Source organism: Phacochoerus africanus, chromosome 11, assembly GCF_016906955.1.
Source record: "Phacochoerus africanus isolate WHEZ1 chromosome 11, ROS_Pafr_v1, whole genome shotgun sequence".
Lineage (NCBI taxonomy): Eukaryota > Metazoa > Chordata > Mammalia > Artiodactyla > Suidae > Phacochoerus > Phacochoerus africanus.
This window is the reverse complement of record NC_062554.1, coordinates 123,529,519-123,550,364: the sequence shown is the minus strand read 5'-3', so window position 1 is coordinate 123,550,364 and position 20,846 is coordinate 123,529,519. Positions and strand designations below refer to the sequence as shown.

Sequence of the window (20,846 nt, the reverse complement as noted above, 5' to 3'; positions counted from 1 at the left end):
CTGCTATGAACACTCGTGTACAAGTTTTTATGAGGATGTATATTTTCATTTCTCTGAAGAATTTTATTTCTCTTAAAAAAACAAGTTTAGACAGTTCCTGTTGAGGCTCAGTGGTAACAAATCCCACTAGTATCCATGAGGATGCAGGTTCAATCTCTGGCCTAGCTCAGTGGGTTAAGGACCTGGCACTGCTGTGAGGTGTGGTGTAGATCGCAGATGTGGCTTGGATCCCACATTGCTTTGGCTGTGGTGTAGGCTCCAGCTGCAGTTCCAATTCAGTTCCTAGCCTGGGAACTTCCATATGTTGCACGTGCAGGCCTAAAAAACAAAAACAAAACAAAGAAAAAAGCCATGTTTATTGTCTGTCTCCCCAACCAGTATGTAAGCTCAGAGATTTCTGTGTGTTTTGCCATATCCCTAGTACCTAATACCAGACCAGCATACCTGTAAAATGATGAACTGTTTTTCCTCTCTCCTTTTTGTAAGACAGAAGGTTTTGCAGCATGGGACCCTTCAGTTTCTCTTAATTCTGAGCCCAACTTTGCATCTATAGTCAACACTAGGAGGAAAGGAAGGTGACTCTGTCAATCTAAATTAACCTATGAGGCAATAATCAAGCAAAAAGTATTTACTTGGGATCAAAGAATTACAAAGAATTGCAACCCAAACAATGTCCCATCAGGGAGCAAAAGTCAGGGGCAAAAAATGGAAAAAGGGGGGAAAAAGACAAAAAAGGGAATTGTGCATTACAAAGGCTTCCATTGGCTTGTTAAATCTGCGGATGCAAAACTGCAGAGACAGAGGGCCAACTGTAAAGGTATATGTGGATTTTTGATTGTGTGGGCCTTGTTACCCTAAAACCCCACACTGCTCAAGGTCCAATGTATTTGTGGTTCGGCCTGGTTCAAGAGTTTATGGTGCACCAGGAGAGGACACGAGCGAGGTCCACCTCCTTAATGGCCTCCTGGCTCCATTTTAAAGGGTCAGGGAACAGACACTGCTTTCATAATCAAGATTCGGCTTAAGTATCACTTCTTCTGAGAAGGAAAGTCAGTTCTCCTCACAAAGTGGGGAACATACATATATTAAAACATATATGTGTGTGCGTATATATAAGTTTTTATCATGGTGTTTACCAAATTCTATCACCTATTTACCCATCTGTCCCCTTCACTAGGATTATGAGAACAGGAATTTTGTATTTTATGTCTAGAACTTCGGTATCTATGCATTGCCTGGCACACAGCAGCTCCCTTACAAATACTTGTTTTCTTTTCCCTTCCCTCCCTTCCTCTCTCCCTCCCTTTCTTCCTTCCTTCCCCTGGGAGGCAGCTGTTGTTTTTAAACTTTAGACTAAGACAAGTGGTCTCTATTATTCTGAACCTTGGAATTTAAAAAAAATACAAAATTTATTAAAACCAACGTTCTGAAGAATGCTGGTGTAAACGATCCACTTGTGGTAAATGAAATCTATAATTAGAGAATCATTAAAAAAAAAAAAAATCCAGGACTTCTGACAAAAGGAATAAACTTAGAGGAAGTTTAGAGGAAGGAATAAACTTAGAGGAATCAACTTTAAGGAATAAACTTAGAGGCCCAGCAGGTTATGAACCTGACTAGTATCCATGAGGATGCAGTTTCCATCCCTGGCCCAGCTTAGTCAACACTGCCATGAGCCCTGGTGTAGGTGGCGAGAGATGGCTGGGATCTGGCATTGCTGTCGAGTGTCGGCCGGCAGCTGTAGCTCCAATTTCACCCCTAGCCTGGAAGCTTCCATAAGCTGCAGCTACGGCCCTAAAAAGGAAAAAAAAAAAAAAAAGAAAGTAATAAACTTAAGAGTCAAACATGATGAATGTTGTAATTATTCCCTGAGCTAGAGTAACACGATATTAATCCTAATATTTTCCTCAAAATAAACTCCAAATTTAACACAATGTCCTTCCAGATGAGGGTGAAGGCAGGCAGGTGTTTTCCCAATGCTGTTTCTCTCCGTGGGAGCTGTCAGCCCCAGTGCAGTACTTCACAGCTGGACTATAAACAAAAGTCATTCCAATTGGCTCCGCTTAGGTTCAATAGTAAAAAAAAAAAAAAAAAAAACAGAAACGAGTGGTCCCTGCCGTCCGAATTGTATTCCGTTGAGTAGACTTTTACTGTGAAAGTGTTCACAGTTCGCGCACGTTACTCTCAGCTGGACGTGAGCGTCCAGCTTCGCAGTTACGTGATATAGTCTCTCACGTGAGAATTTTGAGCAGCACCAAGGGACATGAAAATAGACTAACTTACCCCTCTTGGCAGAAACTGTCTTGCTTAAAATGTCAAAGAAATTTTATTTTGGGAACCCTGTGCAGACGATGCGGGAAACCGAGGTCTCCGGACTCCCCACGAGGTTCCTCTAGTAATAACCAGAAAGTTCCAGTTGTCATCGCCACCCAGTATAACAATAAGTTTTCTTTCAGGCTGTGTCTGTGCGGCTACGGGTGTGTTGGAGGGTTAGGTACTGCCTACGCTTGTGAGGACCTGAGGACCCGGAGGGCGACTCAGGGTCACCCTGAAAACGCGTGAGGAGCCTATGGCAACCCTCCCCGAGGAGCCAGTTCTGTTTCTGGAGTTCTGAGGCGAGCGGGGTGAGCTCAGAGCCAGCAGCCGGGGGCGCGGACTCCCAGAGCAGTGGCGCCCCTCCCCCGCCTTCAGGCCACGCGGGCCAACTCTTCCAGAACCTTCCTTCCACCTCGCCCCGTCGCGCCCGCCCCGCAGCATCCCTACCCACCTCAACCTCCAGAACCCCCTTCGGACACGGGGCCGCGCCGAGCACCCCACGCCGCAGCGGGATCCCCGCGAGCCGCCGCGCACGTTGTGGGCCCTGAGGGCTCTGCTCGCCCATTGGCCCGCGCCGTCCGGGCGGGAGAAGTGGCCAACGGCTGCCGCTGGCCGTCAGGGTGCTGCGGCCATGGCGTCGGGACCCAGGCCCACGGTGCCTGACGACTCGGTCCGAACCGTCAGCCCCGGCCGGCGAGGCGAGAAGACTGTCTCCGCGCCCACTGGGGAGTTGGAGGCGGCAGGGACCCTGAAGAGCATCGTGTCCCCGGTGCGGTCGGTGGTGGCCTCCCCTCGTCCCGTGAAGGGGAAAGCGGGCCGGGAGGCGGCCCGGCGGCGACTCCAGCTCCTGTCGGTCTCTCAGGCCGAGCGAGAGGGAGGAGAGGGGCCCGACGAGAAGGAGGAGCCCCTTCTCTCGGTGCTGGAGGAGGATGATGAAGAGGCGCAGCCGCTGCCCCCAGTCTGCGTGTCCCCTACGAGGGGGATGTGGCGGGACGAGAAGGTGGCGCTGTATTGCGACGGGATCCTGCAGGGCTGCAAGGTGAGAAGGAGAAGGAGAAGGACGGGAATCCAGCCTAGACGGACTCGGGGCTTCCTTTTGTGGTGATGGTGTACCGAGGGCACAAAGAAAGCCTACATTTCAGAGCTCCCGCTGTGGCGCGACAGGATGGGCAGCCTCTTGGGAGCGCTGGGATGCGGGTTGCATCCCCTGTCCCGCACAGTGGGCACAGCATCCTGCATTGCCGCGGTTGCGGCTTGGATCTCATCCTTGACCCTGGAGCTCCAATATGCCGCAGAGTGGCAAAAAAAAAAAAAAGAAAGAAAGAAAGAAAAGCCTGCATTTCAACAAAGTACATGTGCTAAACATTTATAGGGATTTCACTTTGTTAGAGGTATCCAGACCCTGTTAAAAGAGTTACAATTAGATTTTCCTTCAAACAGAAGATATATCAGTTAAAGGGACAGTTTTGATAGAATAATTCTCTGGTTTTCCGATGGTTGAAGATAGATAGACCTTATTAGTGCCCAGGTAGGCATCTTGTTTTCATATAACAATCAGTGCCCAGGGAGTTCCCGCTGTGGCTCAGCGGTAAGGAACCTGACTAGTATCCATGAAGATGCAGGTTCTATCCCTGGCCTAGCTCAGTGGGTTAAGGCACCAGCGTTGCAGTGGCTGTGGCATAAGCCAGCAGCTCCAGCTCCAATTCAGCCCCTAGCCTGGGAACTTCCATATGCCGCAAGTGTAGCCCTAAAAGATAAAAACAAAACAACAAAAAAAAAGTGTGCCCAAACAGAAGGATAAGATTACTTAGTCTTCACTTTTACACAATACTAAAAACGTTTACACTTTAAGAATCATTCCCAGACATCAGTTTAGGATGTGGAATGAGGCTTTGTAAAGAAAATAGAGCAAATATTGTATATTTCTAACTTTTTTATTTTTCGCATTTTAAGGCCTCACATGTGGCATATGGAAGTCCCCAGGCTAGGAGTCTAATCACAGCTGCAGCTATGGCCCTACACCACAGCCACTGCAGTACCAGATCTGAGGCGCCCCTGCAACCTACACCACAGCTCATGGCAACACCAGATACTTAACCCAGTGAGTGAGGCCAGGGATCGAAGCCGAGTCCTCATGGATACTAGTCGGATTCGTTACCACTGAGCCACAGTAGGAACTCTCCTTTTTTTTTTTCTTTTAAGTTATAGCAGAAGAATTTGTGTACAAGGATTTCACTGCACTGACATTTATAAAATTTAAAAACTTGAAACTAAATTTCTGAATGGGGGCTATAAAGAACTGTGGTGACTTCATATAATGGAAAACCATGCAGATGTAATAGCTATATTCTTCAGGAGCTATAGATATACTTATGCTATAATGTTAAGTAAAAAAAAAAGACAAAAATATGATTCATTGTGTAGATGAATAAATGCATAGAAAAAAGACAGGAAGGAAATGCACCAAAATGTCAACAATGGTTATTTTGGCTGCCAGGATTAGGGGTGGTTTTTGTTTTCCTTATATTATCTATTTTTTCAGATTTTCTGTAGGTTAACCATATTTTATAATGAGAAGAAAATTTTATTTTTAAAAATACCATTACCATAAAGCTAGCATGGTATTTAATGACCAACTTATATCTAATGTTAAGGGTCAGAGAAGGCTAGACCTCTTAAAGGCAATTGAAAAAGATTTCCATAAATTACTGTGTTGTGTCATTAATCAGTCAGAGACTAATGACCGAGTTTCATAATAGCTTAGATTACTTATCATCCTTGAGGTAGCTGAATTGAAATGTAAAAAATCAAATAGCCAAATATTTATTGAATGCTTAATATGCTTATTTGTTTTATAGAATGATTTCCATTTAAAATTTTTATGTACTAAGTTTTAAATAGATCATTACATCTTGAAGTTTAGAAAAAATAATTACTAAGTTTTTAAAAATGATAATTACTATGTTTTATATGTATAATTACAGTACTTTAATTTTTTGTTTATATTTTTCATTGCATATAGTTAAAATCTATTATTTCCCAGGTTTTTCAATGTTTGAGGGTATATTGGTTTCATTTTTAATTAGAAATCAGTAAAAATAGTTATATATAAATCTATAATTTAATATATTTATACATATGTATTTTTTCCCTTGCTAGGCAGAAGAAGCTGATGACGCCATGAGTAAATATCTGTCAGAGAAATTAAAGTTGAAAGACAAATGGCTTGGAGTCTGGAAGACTAATCCTGAGTTATTCTTTGTGAAGTATGAAGAAGCTTCTATCCCTTTTGTTGGTATACTGGTTGAGGTAAATAATTTTCACCTGATTTTTGTTCTTTGAGTGAAATTATCAGTTCTTTTTAAGACCAAACTATAACCTTATTGAGGCTTTGATACTTAAAAGTTGACAAAAGTTTACTTCTACTTTAATTCTCTAAGCAGATTAATAGTGTAAAAGAAAGGAGGAATATTAGCACCGATTTTCCTGTAAACTATTATAATTAAATCAAATCTAATAGTATTATATTTATTAAACTAGTTTCAACTGCTCAAATCTTGTAAAAATAACAAAAGCGCATCTCTTAAAAATTAGTAATTTAGGCTTTAACTAACTTGGACCTTTTCCCCAATCATTTCTCTTTAATTTTCATTTTTCTGAATTATGAGGTTTAGATAGATTAGGAAAGAAAAAAATGGATCAGAAAACTGTGGGTAAAATGTGAAACTTTTTCCTATGAAAAGTGCCCTTTTAGTATAATAATCTACTTCCAAGCTTTCATCTGAGAAGATTTTGCTTTTATAGGTCTGTAGGTTAAATATTGTGGCATACTTGACCTCATAAATTTGACTCCCTTAAAAGTCAATTATCCTTGTATAGAAATTAATATTTACCATCATAAATGGTACTGTTTCAGATAATATTTCAAATCTGGTTTTGGTGAAAAGAAAAATTTGCATTTGAAACTCATACTACTACATACTCCCTAAAAACAATTCCATATACTATGGAAAAGTATATTAGTGGTATAGTAAAGGTTGGCGTATTTTCAGTCATAGAGGCTACAAAGGAATATGAAAGTCTTGGGATTGATTTTTCAATAACACTCTATTTTTAGTGGTTTTTTGAGGTTTGCTTAACTTCAGGGTTTTTTTTTTTGTTTTTTTGGGTTTTTTTGGCCATACTCATGGCCTATGGACTGAATCTGCATACTACATCACAGCTGTGAAAATGCCACATCCTTAATCCCCTGTGTCTTGGGTCAGGGATTGAACCCTCACCACAAAAACAACTCCAGCTGCTGCAGAAACAACACTGTAGAATCCATTCTAAACCCACTGCACCCCAGTGGGAACTCCTCAACTTCAGATTTTTGCATAGATTTTGCCTCGAACTTTCGTTAACTTCTTTGGACTTTTTTCATGTGTATAAAATAAGAGGAGGTGGGCTATACAGTGTCTTAAACTTTTTTTTTTTTTGTCTTTTTGCCATTTCAAGTGCCACTCCCATGGCATATGGAGGTTCCCAGGCTAGGGGTCTAATAGGAGCTGTAGCCGCCGGCCTACACCAAAGCCACAGCAACGCAGGATCCAAGCCATGTCTGCAACCTCCACCACAGCTCACAGCAACGCCAGGTCCTTAACCCACTGAGCAAGGCCAGGGATCGAACCCGCAACCTCATGGTTCCTAGTCAGATTTGTTAACCACTGTGCCACGACGGGAACTCCATCTTAAACATTTTTAAAAACAATATGTTTTTTTCAGACAAGTTTTATGAGGAAGTCCAACATATACAACATATGAAAGTAGAATATTTCTGATTGAAGTGAGGGATGATATCATGGCAATTGCTTGGCTTCTCTCTCAACCTCACATGACAGCCCCTGTACTCAATAAAACTTTTCACAATCCCTAAAGTTACATAGAAACGCATTGGATTAGGTTATCTAAAAATTCTTTCAAGTTCTAAGATTTTGTATCTAATACATTTACTCTCTTCCTTATTCCAAAAATAATAAGCAAGATTACAAATAATTAGATTGCTTTAAAATTCTCTTGTGGTGTAGTGGGTTAAGGATCCATGTTGTCCCTGGAGCAGCTTGGGTTGCTGCTGGTGAGGGTTTGATTCCCTGGCCCAGGAATTTTCATATGCTGCAGGTGCAGCCAAAAAAAAAAAAAAAAAATCCTCTAGGACAATGTCCTTTAAACATTAGAAAGATGGGAAGAAAAGAGAGAATAGAAGAAAAAGCAGAACAGTGTATTGATGGATTCTAATACTTTGATTTTTAGGCAGTAAGACTAGCTCTTCAGACCTCTTAAGATTGTGCTATACAATTTATATTTGGCTGTTTTGTTTGCCTCTACTTCTTTAGTCTTACTTGGGCTGAAATGTCAACAGTGCTATATAATGCTCCTTGATCTGAAGTCACACTAATTTGTTCCTATAGACTTCAATCTCTGACTTCTGCTTTAGATGCTATATTAGTTTTCTATTGCTGCTGTAGCAAATTACCGCAAATTTGGTGGCTTCATATAAATTAATTATTTTACTATTCTGTAGGAAAGAAATCTAACATGGGACTAGTGGGGCTAAAATCAAGGTGTAGGCAGGACTTAGTCATTTGTGGAGACTCTAGGGCAGAATCTGTTTCCTTGCCTTTTCCAGCCTTTAGATGGTGCCTGCATTCCATGACTTGTGGCCTCCTTTCTCCATTTTCAAAGTCCTTTTCACACTGTATCTATCTCTATAGTTCCCCACAGCCTGGAAAGGCCCAAATGGGTAATCCAGGATAATTTTCCCATTTCAATTCCTTAACCTTAATTACATATGCAAAGTCCATTTTGCCTTGTAGAGTAATATATTCACAGGTTCTAAGTATTACTGTAAGTATTAGGGGACCATTTGGGATCATTTTTCTGCCTACTACAGACCCATATAACAAAGAAAGAAACTTGGAAATATATTTGATTGGAAGGAAATCTAGCATATCCTTCACTTCTTGGTTACAAAGTGGGCCAGATATTAAGGAAACTTTTATTTTTTTAATTTTTTAAAATTAATTTTTTTTTTTGTCTTTTTGCCATTTCTTGGGCTACTCCCCGCAGCATACGGAGGTTCCCAGGCTAGGGGTCTAATCCGAAATGTAGCCACCAGCCTACGCCAGAGCCACAGCAACGCAGGATCCGAGCCGCGTCTGCAACCTACACCACAGCTCACGGCAACGCCGGATCGTTAACCCACTGAGCAAGGGCAGGGACCGAACCCGCAACCTCATGGTTCCTAGTCGGATTCGTTAACCACTGTGCCACGACGAGAACTCCAAGAAACTTTTTTATAACCTCTGTAGAAAGCAATTTGGCAAAATATATAATTAAGAACATTTAAATAGTGTACTTGTTGTAAGTCAGTTATTTCTCAATAAAGCTGGAAGAATTAAAAGAATAATAAATAGGTCCCATTGCAAAGAAAAATAAAAATTAAAAATTTTGATTTTATTTCTAGAAATTCATTCTATAGGTAGAAAAAGGTTTATTTAAGGTGATCACTGTGATATTTATAAAATTAAAAATTGAGAGTACTATAAAAGTTTAATAATAGGCAACTGACCAAATATATGATAATATATTCATAAGATAGGATATCATATAGTTATAAAACTTATGATAACAAAAAACTTTTAATGATTTGGAACTTTCTCATTGTGTATTTAAAATAAAACAGAAGACACAAAACTAGATACAGTGTGATCCAACAAAGTACACAGGAAGAAAACTGGAAGACAGAAAGCAAGAGTTTAACTGTTATATCTGATAAGATTATAGTTGATTTCTTAAAATCTTGTACAAAGAGCTGTCTAGTCGCCATCACTAAGCTTTTCTGTAGACTCCCATCCCTGCTTTTTGGATGACTTGCTTTAGAATTTTGCTTATATTCCTAGATCAGTCCTAGAGAATCTTTAATTTTGAATTGCTTAAGGGAATTTTCAGTGGATTCCGGGAACGAGTTATTTACTTGATTTGACTCTATCATATCCTAGAGAGGAAACAGTGACTATGAACAAACACTCAACTTTCACATCTTGCATCATGGCTATTTCCACACACTCCCCAACTCCAGTAAAAGACTTCGTGGGTTTTTTTTGTTTGTCTTTTGAGGGCCGCACCTGCCGCATATGGATGTTCCCAGGCTAGGGGTCTAATCAGAGCCGTTGCTGCCAGCCTATGCCACAGCCACAGCAATGCCAGACCCGAGCTGGGTCTGCGACCTACACCACAGCTTATGGCAATGCCAAATCCTTAACCCACTGAGTGAGGCTAGGGGTTGAACCCGCAACCTCATGGTTCCTAGTCAGATTCATTTCTGCTGCACCATGACAGGAACTCCAAAGAGTTCTTGGTTTTAAAGCCTGTTCTATAACTTACTTTCTGAACAAATTTCAAGGCCCTTAAATTCACATTGTAGGTTGCACGGGACCCTTCTTTTCCCTCTAGCTGCTACTCTGCCTCTCTTCTTTATTTCATTGTAAATAATAGTTAATATTAAATGTCACAATATTCTTACCTTCTGCCTACCCTTTAGTGTTAATGTTTTCTTAGTTTTTTCAAAGTTAAGCATGCACGGTTTATAGAGTCAAATAGAGTTAAAATTTTAGTTACGATACGATGCCGTTACTGAACCTCTGTCTACCCTCTGCTGCCATTTCTTGTATTTTCCAGTTTAAGTAATTATTATTGTATCAATCAATTATTATGATTAAATTATTATATTATTAATTCCTTATCTCCAATTGTGCTTACACTTCTCCTTCCTAATTTCTCTATTGTAGGTTTTACATATAGCTCCCACTATGGTAAATGGAGATTCAGCTCATATATACTATCCCCACTACCGTTCCCTGTTCCACCGCATACTCATATTTTCCATATGCTCCCAAAATATTTTTTTTCATTTTAGCATCACACCCAAGGCATATGAAAGTTCCCAGGCTAGGGGTTGAATTGGAGCTGCAGTGGCCAGCCTAGGCTGTGGCCACAGCAATGCCAGTTCCAAGCCATATCTACAACCTAGCTACAGCTCATGGCAACACCGGATTCTTAACCCACTGAGCAAGGCTAGAGATTGAACCCACATCCTCATGGATATTAATGTTCTTTACCTACTGAGCCACAACGGGGACTCCCCCCCATTTTTTTTTTTTTTGTCTTTTTAGGGCCACACCTGTGGCATATGGAGTTCCCAGGCCAGGGGTCGAATTGGAGATGCAGCTGCCAGCCTACGCCACAACCACAGCAGTGCAGGATCTGAGCTTCGTCTTCGATCTACACCACAGCTCATGGAAATGCTGGATCCTTAACCCACTGAACGGGGCCAGGGATAGAACCTGCATCCTCAGGGGTACCACTCAGGTTCATTACCACTGAGCCACAATGGGAACTCCCCCCAAAATACTTTTATAATAATTTTTTTTTTTTTGTCTTTAGGACTGCACCTGCGGCATATGGAGGTTCCTAGGCTAGGCGCTGGCCTACACCACAGCCGTATCAACGCCAGATCTGAGCCATGTCTGTGACCTACACCACAGCTCATGGCAATGCTGGATCCTTAACCCACTGAGCAAGGCCAGGGATTGAACCTGAAACCTCATGGTTCCTAGTTGGATTTGTTTCCACTGTGCCACGACAGGAACTCCTATAATAATTTTCTTTGATCAAATACTCAGGGTTTACCTTCATAGATAAATTGTATTCACTTCATAGATAAAATGTGTAGTATACTATGATTAATTTCCTTTTCCTGGACATTAGAAAAAATTTTCTAGAGTTAATAGCCCTGTTTTTCCATTGCGTTTAGTTTTCTCACTAGTTTATAATAAAACTTCCCTAATTATGTAAATCTCCTCAACATATTCAAACATAACTACCAGTTTTGTCCTCTTAAAGGAGGTATCTCTTGCATCCTTCTGATCTACAGTCTGGACTGGTGATCTCTAAACCTGCTGAATAGCTTTTGGGATCTCCCTCCAACATTGTTCTAGAAATTCCTTTCATCATTCTCTTGTGTAAATAACCTATTTCCCAAAATTCCTATCTTCCTCTTTTCTTAGTTTATTCTCTCATTTTGCCCAAGAATATTATCCTAATAGCTTCATAGGTATGAACACAAAGTAGATAAAATTACTGTGATCTTGTGTGCTTGAAAATATCTTTACAGAATGTTCATATTTATTTGATAGATTGACTGGGTACAAGAATTCTAGGTTTGATTTCATGCCCAGAATCTGTAAAATTCTATTCCACTGTCTTCAGGCTTCCTGAAGTTTCTGGTTGAGAATCCAGTGTCATTGATTGTTTGATGATACTTACATTTTTTTCCTGTCTGAAAACTTGTAGTATCTTCCTCCACCAAAATGACAGCAAAGGAATTTTTTAAAAGGTACCGAAGGACAAGAGATGGAAAAGAAGACAGTAGCAACACAGTTTAGAAGATGTAAAACATATAAGTGGCAACTGACTTAGTAGAGCTAAGGAAACTGAATTCTGTTTGCAGTAGGGAAAGCCAATAAAAATATCCTGATTTACACTCCATAACACCAAAGGCTTAGGAATTGACTGAATTTGGAACTTGATTTGTGTTGAAAATGAAGATTGAATTCAAGAAGAATTGCTTGAAAGTTATTTAAGAAACAGGGACTTCTACTTCCAGGAAGATGAAGTAGACACACTTTTCCTTAGTTTTCCTATAAAGTACAAGAGAAACCCTTGGATTATATGTATCAAATAAATATAAGACTGAAAGTTGGAAAGAAGGTGGATTGGCTAGTGACCTTGTGACCCAAGGAATGACATGATAATGAGTTCCCTGGGCTTTGCTTCCTATATCCTAGACTGAGTACCAGAGGACCTGGAAATCTGGAAACAGCAAGAGGTGTAGACCAAAAAAAAAAAAAAAAAAATTCCCTCCAAAAGCTAGCTTTCTGTAGTCAAAGTCAGTAAAGAGGCAACCAAACACAGAAAAAAACTGCTGCCCTTCATGCCTGTCCTGAAATAAAAGACCAAGTGAAGAGCTTAGACTTTTACCCTTGCCAAGTTGTGACCAAAGCACACTAACCCCAATGCCAGAGTGGTGTTAGAAAAGACATAATGGGAAGAAAATGGAGTGCAAGAAACTATCCATGAGAAGGCAGGTTTGATCCTTGGCCTCACTCGGTGGGTCAAGGATCTGGTGTTGCTGTGAGCTGTGGTGTAGGGTGCAGACGTGGCTAGGATCCTACATTGCTGTGGCTGTAGTGTAGGCCAGCTGCTGTAGCTCCAATTGGACCCCTAGCCTGGGAATCTCCATGTGCTGTGGGTGTGGCCCTAAAAAGCAAAATAAATTAAATAAATAAATAAATAGCTATGAAAATATATTTTCAAGAAAAATGATATCCTAACCTAGAATTCTATACCCAATCACACCCTGTTAAGTGAAAGAGTAAGAGAATATTTTCTGTTTTCAAGGATGTTATATAGTTGGGATCATATGGTATTAGAACCTTTTCAGATTGTTTTCTTTCACTTAGTAATATGTATTTAAGCTTCCTCCACGTCTTTTCATGGCTTGATGGCTCTTTCTTTTTTAGCATTGAATAACATTCCATTGTCTGTATGTACCACAGTTTATTTATCCATTCATCTACTAAAGGACATCTTGGTTGCTTCCAGGTTTTGGCAGTTATGAGTAATGCTGCTTTAAGTAGCATTAGGTAAATAAACTACCTAAAAATAAAGAATTTTATTGGATGTGTACGTGAACATTTTCAAAATTATTGGAAATTTAACTTTTCAGCTTTACTGATGTATAGTTGAAAATTGTAAGCTAAGGTGTACAATGTGATATGTATATATGTGTACATACACACACACACACACACACACACATATACATTAAAGGATTCCCCTCATTAAGGTAACTGGCACATCCATCACCTCATGTATTTAAACCCCTTTAAACCCCTTTTTTGGTGAGAACATTTAAGTTCTCTCTCAGGAAATTTCAAATATACATTACAATATTATCAACTATAGTCACTGTGTTATACATTAGATCGTCACACTTTATTCATCTTTTAGTTGGAATTGTGTAACCTTTTACAAGCTTCTGTAATTTTAAATTTTGTGTTAATACTTAGTATAATTTATTAAATTTTGAAGCTATCATCAACTCAGTGGTTCTCAAGCACTAATTTTCAGGTGTGCTGGAGGTTACCACTATATTGTAGTGAAATGAGACAAGTAAACACAAGTTTACAAGTTGTTTATAAGGCTAAATTTATTCAACTTAAGGACTTTACTTTTTGATTATGTCTTTTCTACTTTTTTTGGTATTCGATTAGCCTTTTTTAAAAAGATAATGTAATGTAGATAGTAGGATTTTTTAAAACATACTTTCATGGCAAAATTAGTCCAAAAACTCTTTTTTTAATATTACAGTTTTATAAAGTCTGGCAACTCAGATTTACAAATAATGTAGGAAATAGGCAATTCCTCTCATGAACCTTAACAACTAATGTTGTTTAAGAAGTAAGGTTTGAAAATTTATGTTGGTATTTTATTTAATATTGATCTACTATTATGTATGTTGATTGTTAGAAAAGTCATAAAAAATTTAAAATAAATCTTATAGGTAGCTCACATTTGAGAAAGAATCCTTGTGGTTTACTTTCATTTGTAATTACAAATTTTATAATATTTACCTTAGGTAACTTGTAAACCACACCAAAGCTCATCATCTTGTTTCAAAGTTACGGTTTCTGTGGCTGAGCCCTTTTCTTCTAACATTGCAAATATTCCAAGAGATTTGGTCGATGAGATTTTGGAAGAACTAGAGCATAGTGTGCCTCTTTTGGAAGTGTACCCTGTTGAAGGACAAGATTCTGATTTACATGATATTGCTTTGGCCTTGGAAGTTGTAAGGTATTAGAGCTTTTTACTTCTGAAAATTAAAGTTCTCACATTCAAAAAGTTAATCTAAGGAGTTCCTGTCGTGGCTCAGTGGTTAATGAACCTATTAGTATCCATGAGGACATGAGTTCGATCCCTGGCCTCCCTCAGTGGGTTAAGGATCTGATGTTGCTGTGGGCTGTGGTGTAGGTCACAGATGCAGTGGCTCAGATCTGGCGTTGCTGTGGCTGTGGTGTAGGCCATCAGCTACAGCTCCAATTTGACCCCTAGCCTGAGAACCTTAAAAAAAAAAAAAGTGAATTTAATATGTAAGTATTGTTCATATAGGCACTTTATTTTTTATTTAATTTTTTTCTTTTTCTGCCATACCTGCAGCATATGGAAGTTTCTGGGACAGGGATCAAATCTAAGCTGGAGCTGTGACCTATGCCACAGCCACAGCAATGCTGGATCCTTAACTCACTGCACCAGGCCATGGACTGAACTGGCACCTCCACAGAGACAAGCCAGATCATTAACCTACAGGGCCACATGGCAACTCCGATGGGCACTTAACTTTTGGGGGGCATGTGAAAGTTTCCAGGCCAGGGATCAAAGTGGCACTATAGCAGTGGCCCAAGCCACAGAGTGACAATGCTGGATCCTTAACTGCTAGGCCACAAGGGAACCCCTATTTGATTTAATATTTACAGCTGAATTCAGGTTTTTCTATTTCTAATGAACATATTTATAATTCTTTTAGTTAAAACATTCTCTTGTGGAAATAATACATGTGGGCAGTGACGTTTGCTATTCTTTGATCTTGCATTTTACAAAAACGGAATTTTAAAAAGTTCTAGAGATAAGTAATACTAAATTCTGTTCATGTTTAAGCAACTTAAATATATTAGATTTCATTTTTCACGTTTTAAAGACATTATAAATACTAGAATCATCATCTCCATTATGATTGCTTCTTACAAGTTGATAGAATTTCGGAGAAGCTATATATAAATATAATACAGAATATTGGGGGGCAGGTTTTTGTTTTTTCTAATGCTCCCTGGAATATACAATTATGATTGTATCTTAAGTATTACATTTTTGTTAAACAAAATCATAGCCACAATCTATGAATGTGGAACCTGAATTGTACAATCCTACTTCAAGAAACATTATCTTATTGTAGTAACCTGAACTAGAATCTAGATCATGTAATGTTTAAAGTTTTACTTTACCGAAAGACCATTTTAAAATATCTTTCTTAACCATTAAGGTTTATATAAAGATTTGTGACATGAGAATATCTTTTTAATTCTAAACATAGTACTGGCTGATTTTTATCACTTTTATTTATCACAGGTTTTTTTATGACTTTCTTTGGAGGGACTGGGATGATGAAGAAAGTTGTGAGAATTATACTGCTTTGATTGAAGAAAGAATTAATTTGTAAGTATAGTTAAAAACCTATTCACCACATTATATAAGATAAATATTGTAATTATGTTTATACTTTTCAGGTGGTGTGATATACAAGATGGAACAATACCTGGTCCTATTGCACAACGTTTCAAAAAAACTTTGGAGAAGTATAAAAACAAGCGAGTGGAGCTCATCGAGTATCAGAACAATATTAAAGAAGATCCATCTGCAGCAGAGGCTGTTGAATGCTGGAAAAAGTACTATGAGATAGTAATGCTCTGTGGATTATTGAAAATGTGGGAAGATTTACGCCTCCGGTAATAATTTCCTCTATTTTAAATGGAAACAAAAAGATTACATGGTCATTCTTTTATCATTATCTCTTAACTTGTCATGTGTTACCCCAATTGAAACAGATTATAAAAGTAGATGCCCACTTTACAAAATAAGCATAGATGCAAACCTCCAATATTGTGAAATTATCTTTATATTAGCTGAATTCACTGAAATCACTATATTGGGTTTTTTGATGGAAAAAATCTCACAAATATAGTCCTTTCCTTACCTTTCTTCTTTACCTTCTTAATTTTGGCCAAAGCATAAGAAAAGAGTAGGTAGACCTTTTCCACATATAAAATGCAAAGTAGAGAGAGAGTTGACTAATTTGGCTGCCTCATAATTTCTTATTTTCTAACCAAAGTAAGTTGAAAATTTGTTTCTGATGATAAATAAAACAGTGCAGGTTTAATCAGCATCATTCTCCAGATTAAATATTTAAATATTTAAATATTTTTATTTAAAATGTTAAATAAAATTAAATTAACTTTTATTTAAAATATTAAAATATTTTACATTACTGTGCAGTAAAGTATATATTTCTGTCTTTTTTATAAACAGAGGTTAAACGACAGGAATTCTTTTTCATAATCCCAAAATTAATGCAATATCTTGAATAGAGCCAAAGGACTTAAGAGAATTTCATACTAAATTGTTAAACTCCTTCCTTTGGGGTCCACTTTTTTTTTTAATATTTTAATTTAATTTTATTTATTTATTTTTTGTCTTTTTGCCTTTTCTTGGGCCGCTCCCGTGGCATATGGAGGTTCCCAGGCTAGGGGTCTAATTGGAGCTGTAGCCGCTGGCCTACACCAGAGCCACAGCAACGTGGGATCCGAGCCGTGTCTGCAAACTACACCACAGCTCACGGCAACGCCGGATCCTTAACCCACTGAGCAAGGGCAGGGATCGAACCCGCAACCTCATGGTTCCTAGTTGGATTCGTTAACCACTGCGCCACGACGGGAACTCCTGGGGTCCACTTTTATTCATTCTTTGCTTTAGGAATTCTGAGCCACATTTCACTTGTCCAACAATTAATTGTTAGCTTAAATCTCTTCCTATTTTATTTCAAGTTTGATCTTTTAAAAAATCACTAAGAATCTCATTCTAGTGACATTTTTTGTTTCATTGTTATCAGGATTTCTGTATAATAAAACTTCAGGATTATTTGGGGAAATCAGTATAGATGAATATTTGAAATCCACTTATCTAGAAATTCAGATTCAACAGAAGTTGAATTTTATTTTTTTTTATTTTTTTATTTTTTTTGGTCTTTTGTTGTTGTTGTTATTGTTGTTGTTGCTATTTCTTGGGCCGCTCCCGCGGCATAAGGAGGTTCCCAGGCTAGGGGTTGAATCAGAGCTGTAGCCACCGGCCTACACCAGAGCCACAGCAATGCGGGATCTGAGCCTCATCTGCAACCTACACCACAGCTCAAGGCAACGCCAGATCCTTAACCCACTGAGCAAGGGCAGGGACCGAACCCGCAACCTCATGGTTCCTAGTCGGATTCGTTAACCACTGCGCCACGACGGGAACTCCCTAGAAGTTGAATTTTAATATAAGTTATTATCACTAGACTTTAGATTCTAATGGTACAGGGCTACACAGAGTTCCTTCATCTTAAAAGTTATATTCACAGAGAATCTCATCCCTGGGGGAGTGGAGTGAGCTAACTGGTCACACCCTTCCATAGATAACAATTATAAATTCTGGACAAATATATTAAAGTCTCCAACTTTTGAAGGTACTGTGAAATGACTGAAAGCAGACAGCAACCAGAAAAGTTTGTCCTTGAAATGGACTTAAACTTGGAATGGGTAAGAACTTGTGGCTTTTGGGTCTGAGAGTTATCACCAGTTCTCAAAGCCCTGGCAGCAAAAAACAAGCCATCTTAACTGTTTCAAAGTGACAAAGGACAGAGTTCAGAGCTGGCGTAGCAGTTGGAAATTTAGTTTGTATATTTTGAAAGTGAGAGAGCTGCAAAGGGGTGAGACCTAAAATTGGAGCATAATCTCTGCTCAGATCTTGGCTGACCACTAAACTCTGCTAGCAGTGGCAGGAGAGAGAAATCTAGGAACTCTGCTAAGTAAGGAAGAATGAAGGCAAAGCATCAAAGTGGAGAGAACTAAACAGAGGTGTCAGCTGCTGCATATCTTAAGGAAAACCTTTTGCATTTTGAGGCTGGGCAAGTTAACTGCCCCCTAGAATACAAGACTAACACTCCTCAGAAGAACAAAACACAATGCAGAGTTACTAGAATATAATATCCCAGATCTCCAGTGTTCAACCTAAAATTAACAGACATTCAAAGAAATCAGAAAATTATATCCACATTTTGGAAAAAAGAAAGTTAATACAATCTGATTTTTTTTTTTCCCTTATGGCCACACCTGCAAGCATATGAAAGTTCCCAGGCTAGGGGTCAAATTGGAGCTTCAACTGCCAGCCCACACCACAGCTGCAGCAACACAGGATCCAAGCTGCACCTATGACCTACACTGCAGCTTGCACCAATGCCAGATCCTTAACCCAATGACCAAGCCTATGGATTGAACCTTCATTCTCATGGATACTAGTTAGGTTCTTAACCCACTGAGCCACCCGGGAGCTCCAGAATCTGATTTTTGAATGTGCCCAGATGGTAGATCTGTCAGACAGACTTCAAAGCAGCTACTATGAATATGTTCAAAGAATTACAGGAAAATATAGTGTTAATAAGTATACAGAGAATCTCAGTGGAGAAATGAAAACTATAAAAAAGAACCAAGGATTTCCAGATTCAGCTCTGACATGCAAAGAGCTTGTGGGTTATCACTCCTATCCTTACAACTAGAAAAAAGTTGAATAAACTGAAAACTACTTTCTTGGAATCATCAGAATACTGAGGTCACAGGACAAACTGCCATGCTGAAATCTGGAGAGAGGTAAATTCAGAGAGTCACAGCTAAGATCTGCTTACCTTGAACAGAACCTGCTAGAGCCATGAATTGTAAGAATACTTAAATGGTAATTTTGATAAATTGATGGAGCTGAATGTTAACAGGTATGTGAGTGAGAAACTCCTGGGCAGCTGCAATTCTCCTACCCCCAGGAGTCTCACTAGGTTCTCAGGTAAAGAGCCAAGAAAGAGCCCATGATGACTCTGCCAGAGTGAAAAGAAAGGTAACCATTGTGAAATATATCCAGGGCATTTTCTAAAACACAGATCTACTATCCAGGGTAAAAGACTTTATCAGAGCTTTTTCCCACCTAGAGGAAGGGCATTCCCCTGACTCTAGCCCCCTCTAGTCTTCCTGTCTGGGGAAAGAGAGGACTAAGAAACACTTGTGAAGGTCACAGTCTAGGGACAGAGACTCCCTAAAATATTGATATTTAACCATAAGAGTATAGAATACTTTCTCTCTGCTAAACCTTAAAACCCCACCAACTGGGTTCCAGTATAATAACTGGATTATAATTAAAAGAACTATAAGACACAAACCCTTCTAAAGAGAAGTTTTAAATGAAGCCCAGAGATATAGAGAAAAAAGAAATCTGGAAAATACAGGAATTTGAAGCCACTGACACCTAAAGCTACAGCAAACAAAAACAGTCTACCTCCTGGTCAGATTAATATAAAACCTCACCCTAAAAGCCTGCTCTCTTAGTTCTTATTAGCCAAAATGTCATGCCTGGCTTTCAACAAAAAATTGTAAGACATGCTAAAAGGCATGAATAAATAAGTCTGAAGAGAGAAAGCAAGGATCAGAACCAGACTTGGGTATGATTTTGGAATTAATCAGACAGGAAAGTTAAAATAGTCATGATTAATATCTTAAAGGCTTTAATGGAAAAAAGTACACAAAATGAAGGATCATATGGGTAATGTAAGAAGATGGAAAGCGTAAGACTGAATTAAAAAATAATGGGAGTTCCTGTCGTGGCTCAGTGGTTAACGAATCCAACTAAGAACCATGAGGTTGCGGGTTCGATCCCTGGCCTTGCTCAGTGGGTTGGGGATCTAGCGTTGCCGTGAGCTGTGGCGTAGGTCGCAGACATGGCTCAGATCCCACGTTGCTGTGGCTGTGGTGTAGGCCAGCAGCTACAGCTCTGATTCAACCCCTAGCCTGGGAACCTCCATATGCCGTGGAAGGGGCCCAAGAAATGGCAAAAAGACAAAAAATAAATAAATAAATAAATAAATAAAAATAAATTAAAAAATAAAATAAAATAAAAAATGATAGGAGTTCCCATTTTGCCTAACAGATTAAGAACCTGACTAGTATCCATGAGGATGCAGGTTTGATCCCTGACCTCACTCGGTGGATTAAGGATCCGGCATTGGTACAAGCCATGGCATAGGTCACAGATTCGGCTCAGCAGCTGCAGCTCTGATTTAACCCCTAGCCTGGGAACCTCCATATGCTGCAGGTGTGGCCCTAAAAAGAAAAAAAAAAAGATGATGATAGAAGTCACTAAACACTGTAAATAGAAATGAAGAATACCTTTGAAGGGCTCACCAACAGATGGGGCACAACTGAGGAAAGAATCAGCTTGAAGATATGTTAATAGAATTGTCTCAAGCTGAAATGCAAAGTGAAAAAATGAAAAAACAGAACAAAACATCCAAGAACAATGGAGTAGTTTCAAAGAGTGTATGTAGCATATTGCAATTGGAATACCAGAAAAGAAGAAAGCAAATGCAGCAGAAAAAATATTTAAATCAGCAATGGTGAAAATTTCCCAGTATTAAATGCAAACACCAAACCACAGATCCAGGAAGCTTACAGAACACCAAGCATGATAAATACCACCAAAATCTATAAATAAGCATATTATATTCAAACTGAAGAAACCCATAGATAAAA

The 20,846-nt window shown here is 39.1% G+C and overlaps 1 protein-coding gene across 1 annotated transcript in view; it reads left to right on the top strand.

Annotated features, from left to right (window-relative positions):
• Positions 1 to 2,815: 2,815 nt before the first annotated feature.
• SHCBP1L (SHC binding and spindle associated 1 like) overlaps positions 2,816 to 20,846 on the top strand; it is a 32,168-nt gene continuing 14,137 nt past the window's right edge. The window contains exons 1-5 of the mRNA XM_047754059.1: positions 2,816 to 3,355; positions 5,476 to 5,625; positions 14,054 to 14,268; positions 15,598 to 15,684; positions 15,756 to 15,974. Coding sequence (XP_047610015.1) covers positions 2,948 to 3,355; positions 5,476 to 5,625; positions 14,054 to 14,268; positions 15,598 to 15,684; positions 15,756 to 15,974 — 1,079 coding nt within the window. The 5' untranslated portion in view covers positions 2,816 to 2,947. The remainder of the gene's footprint in view (positions 3,356 to 5,475; positions 5,626 to 14,053; positions 14,269 to 15,597; positions 15,685 to 15,755; positions 15,975 to 20,846) is intronic.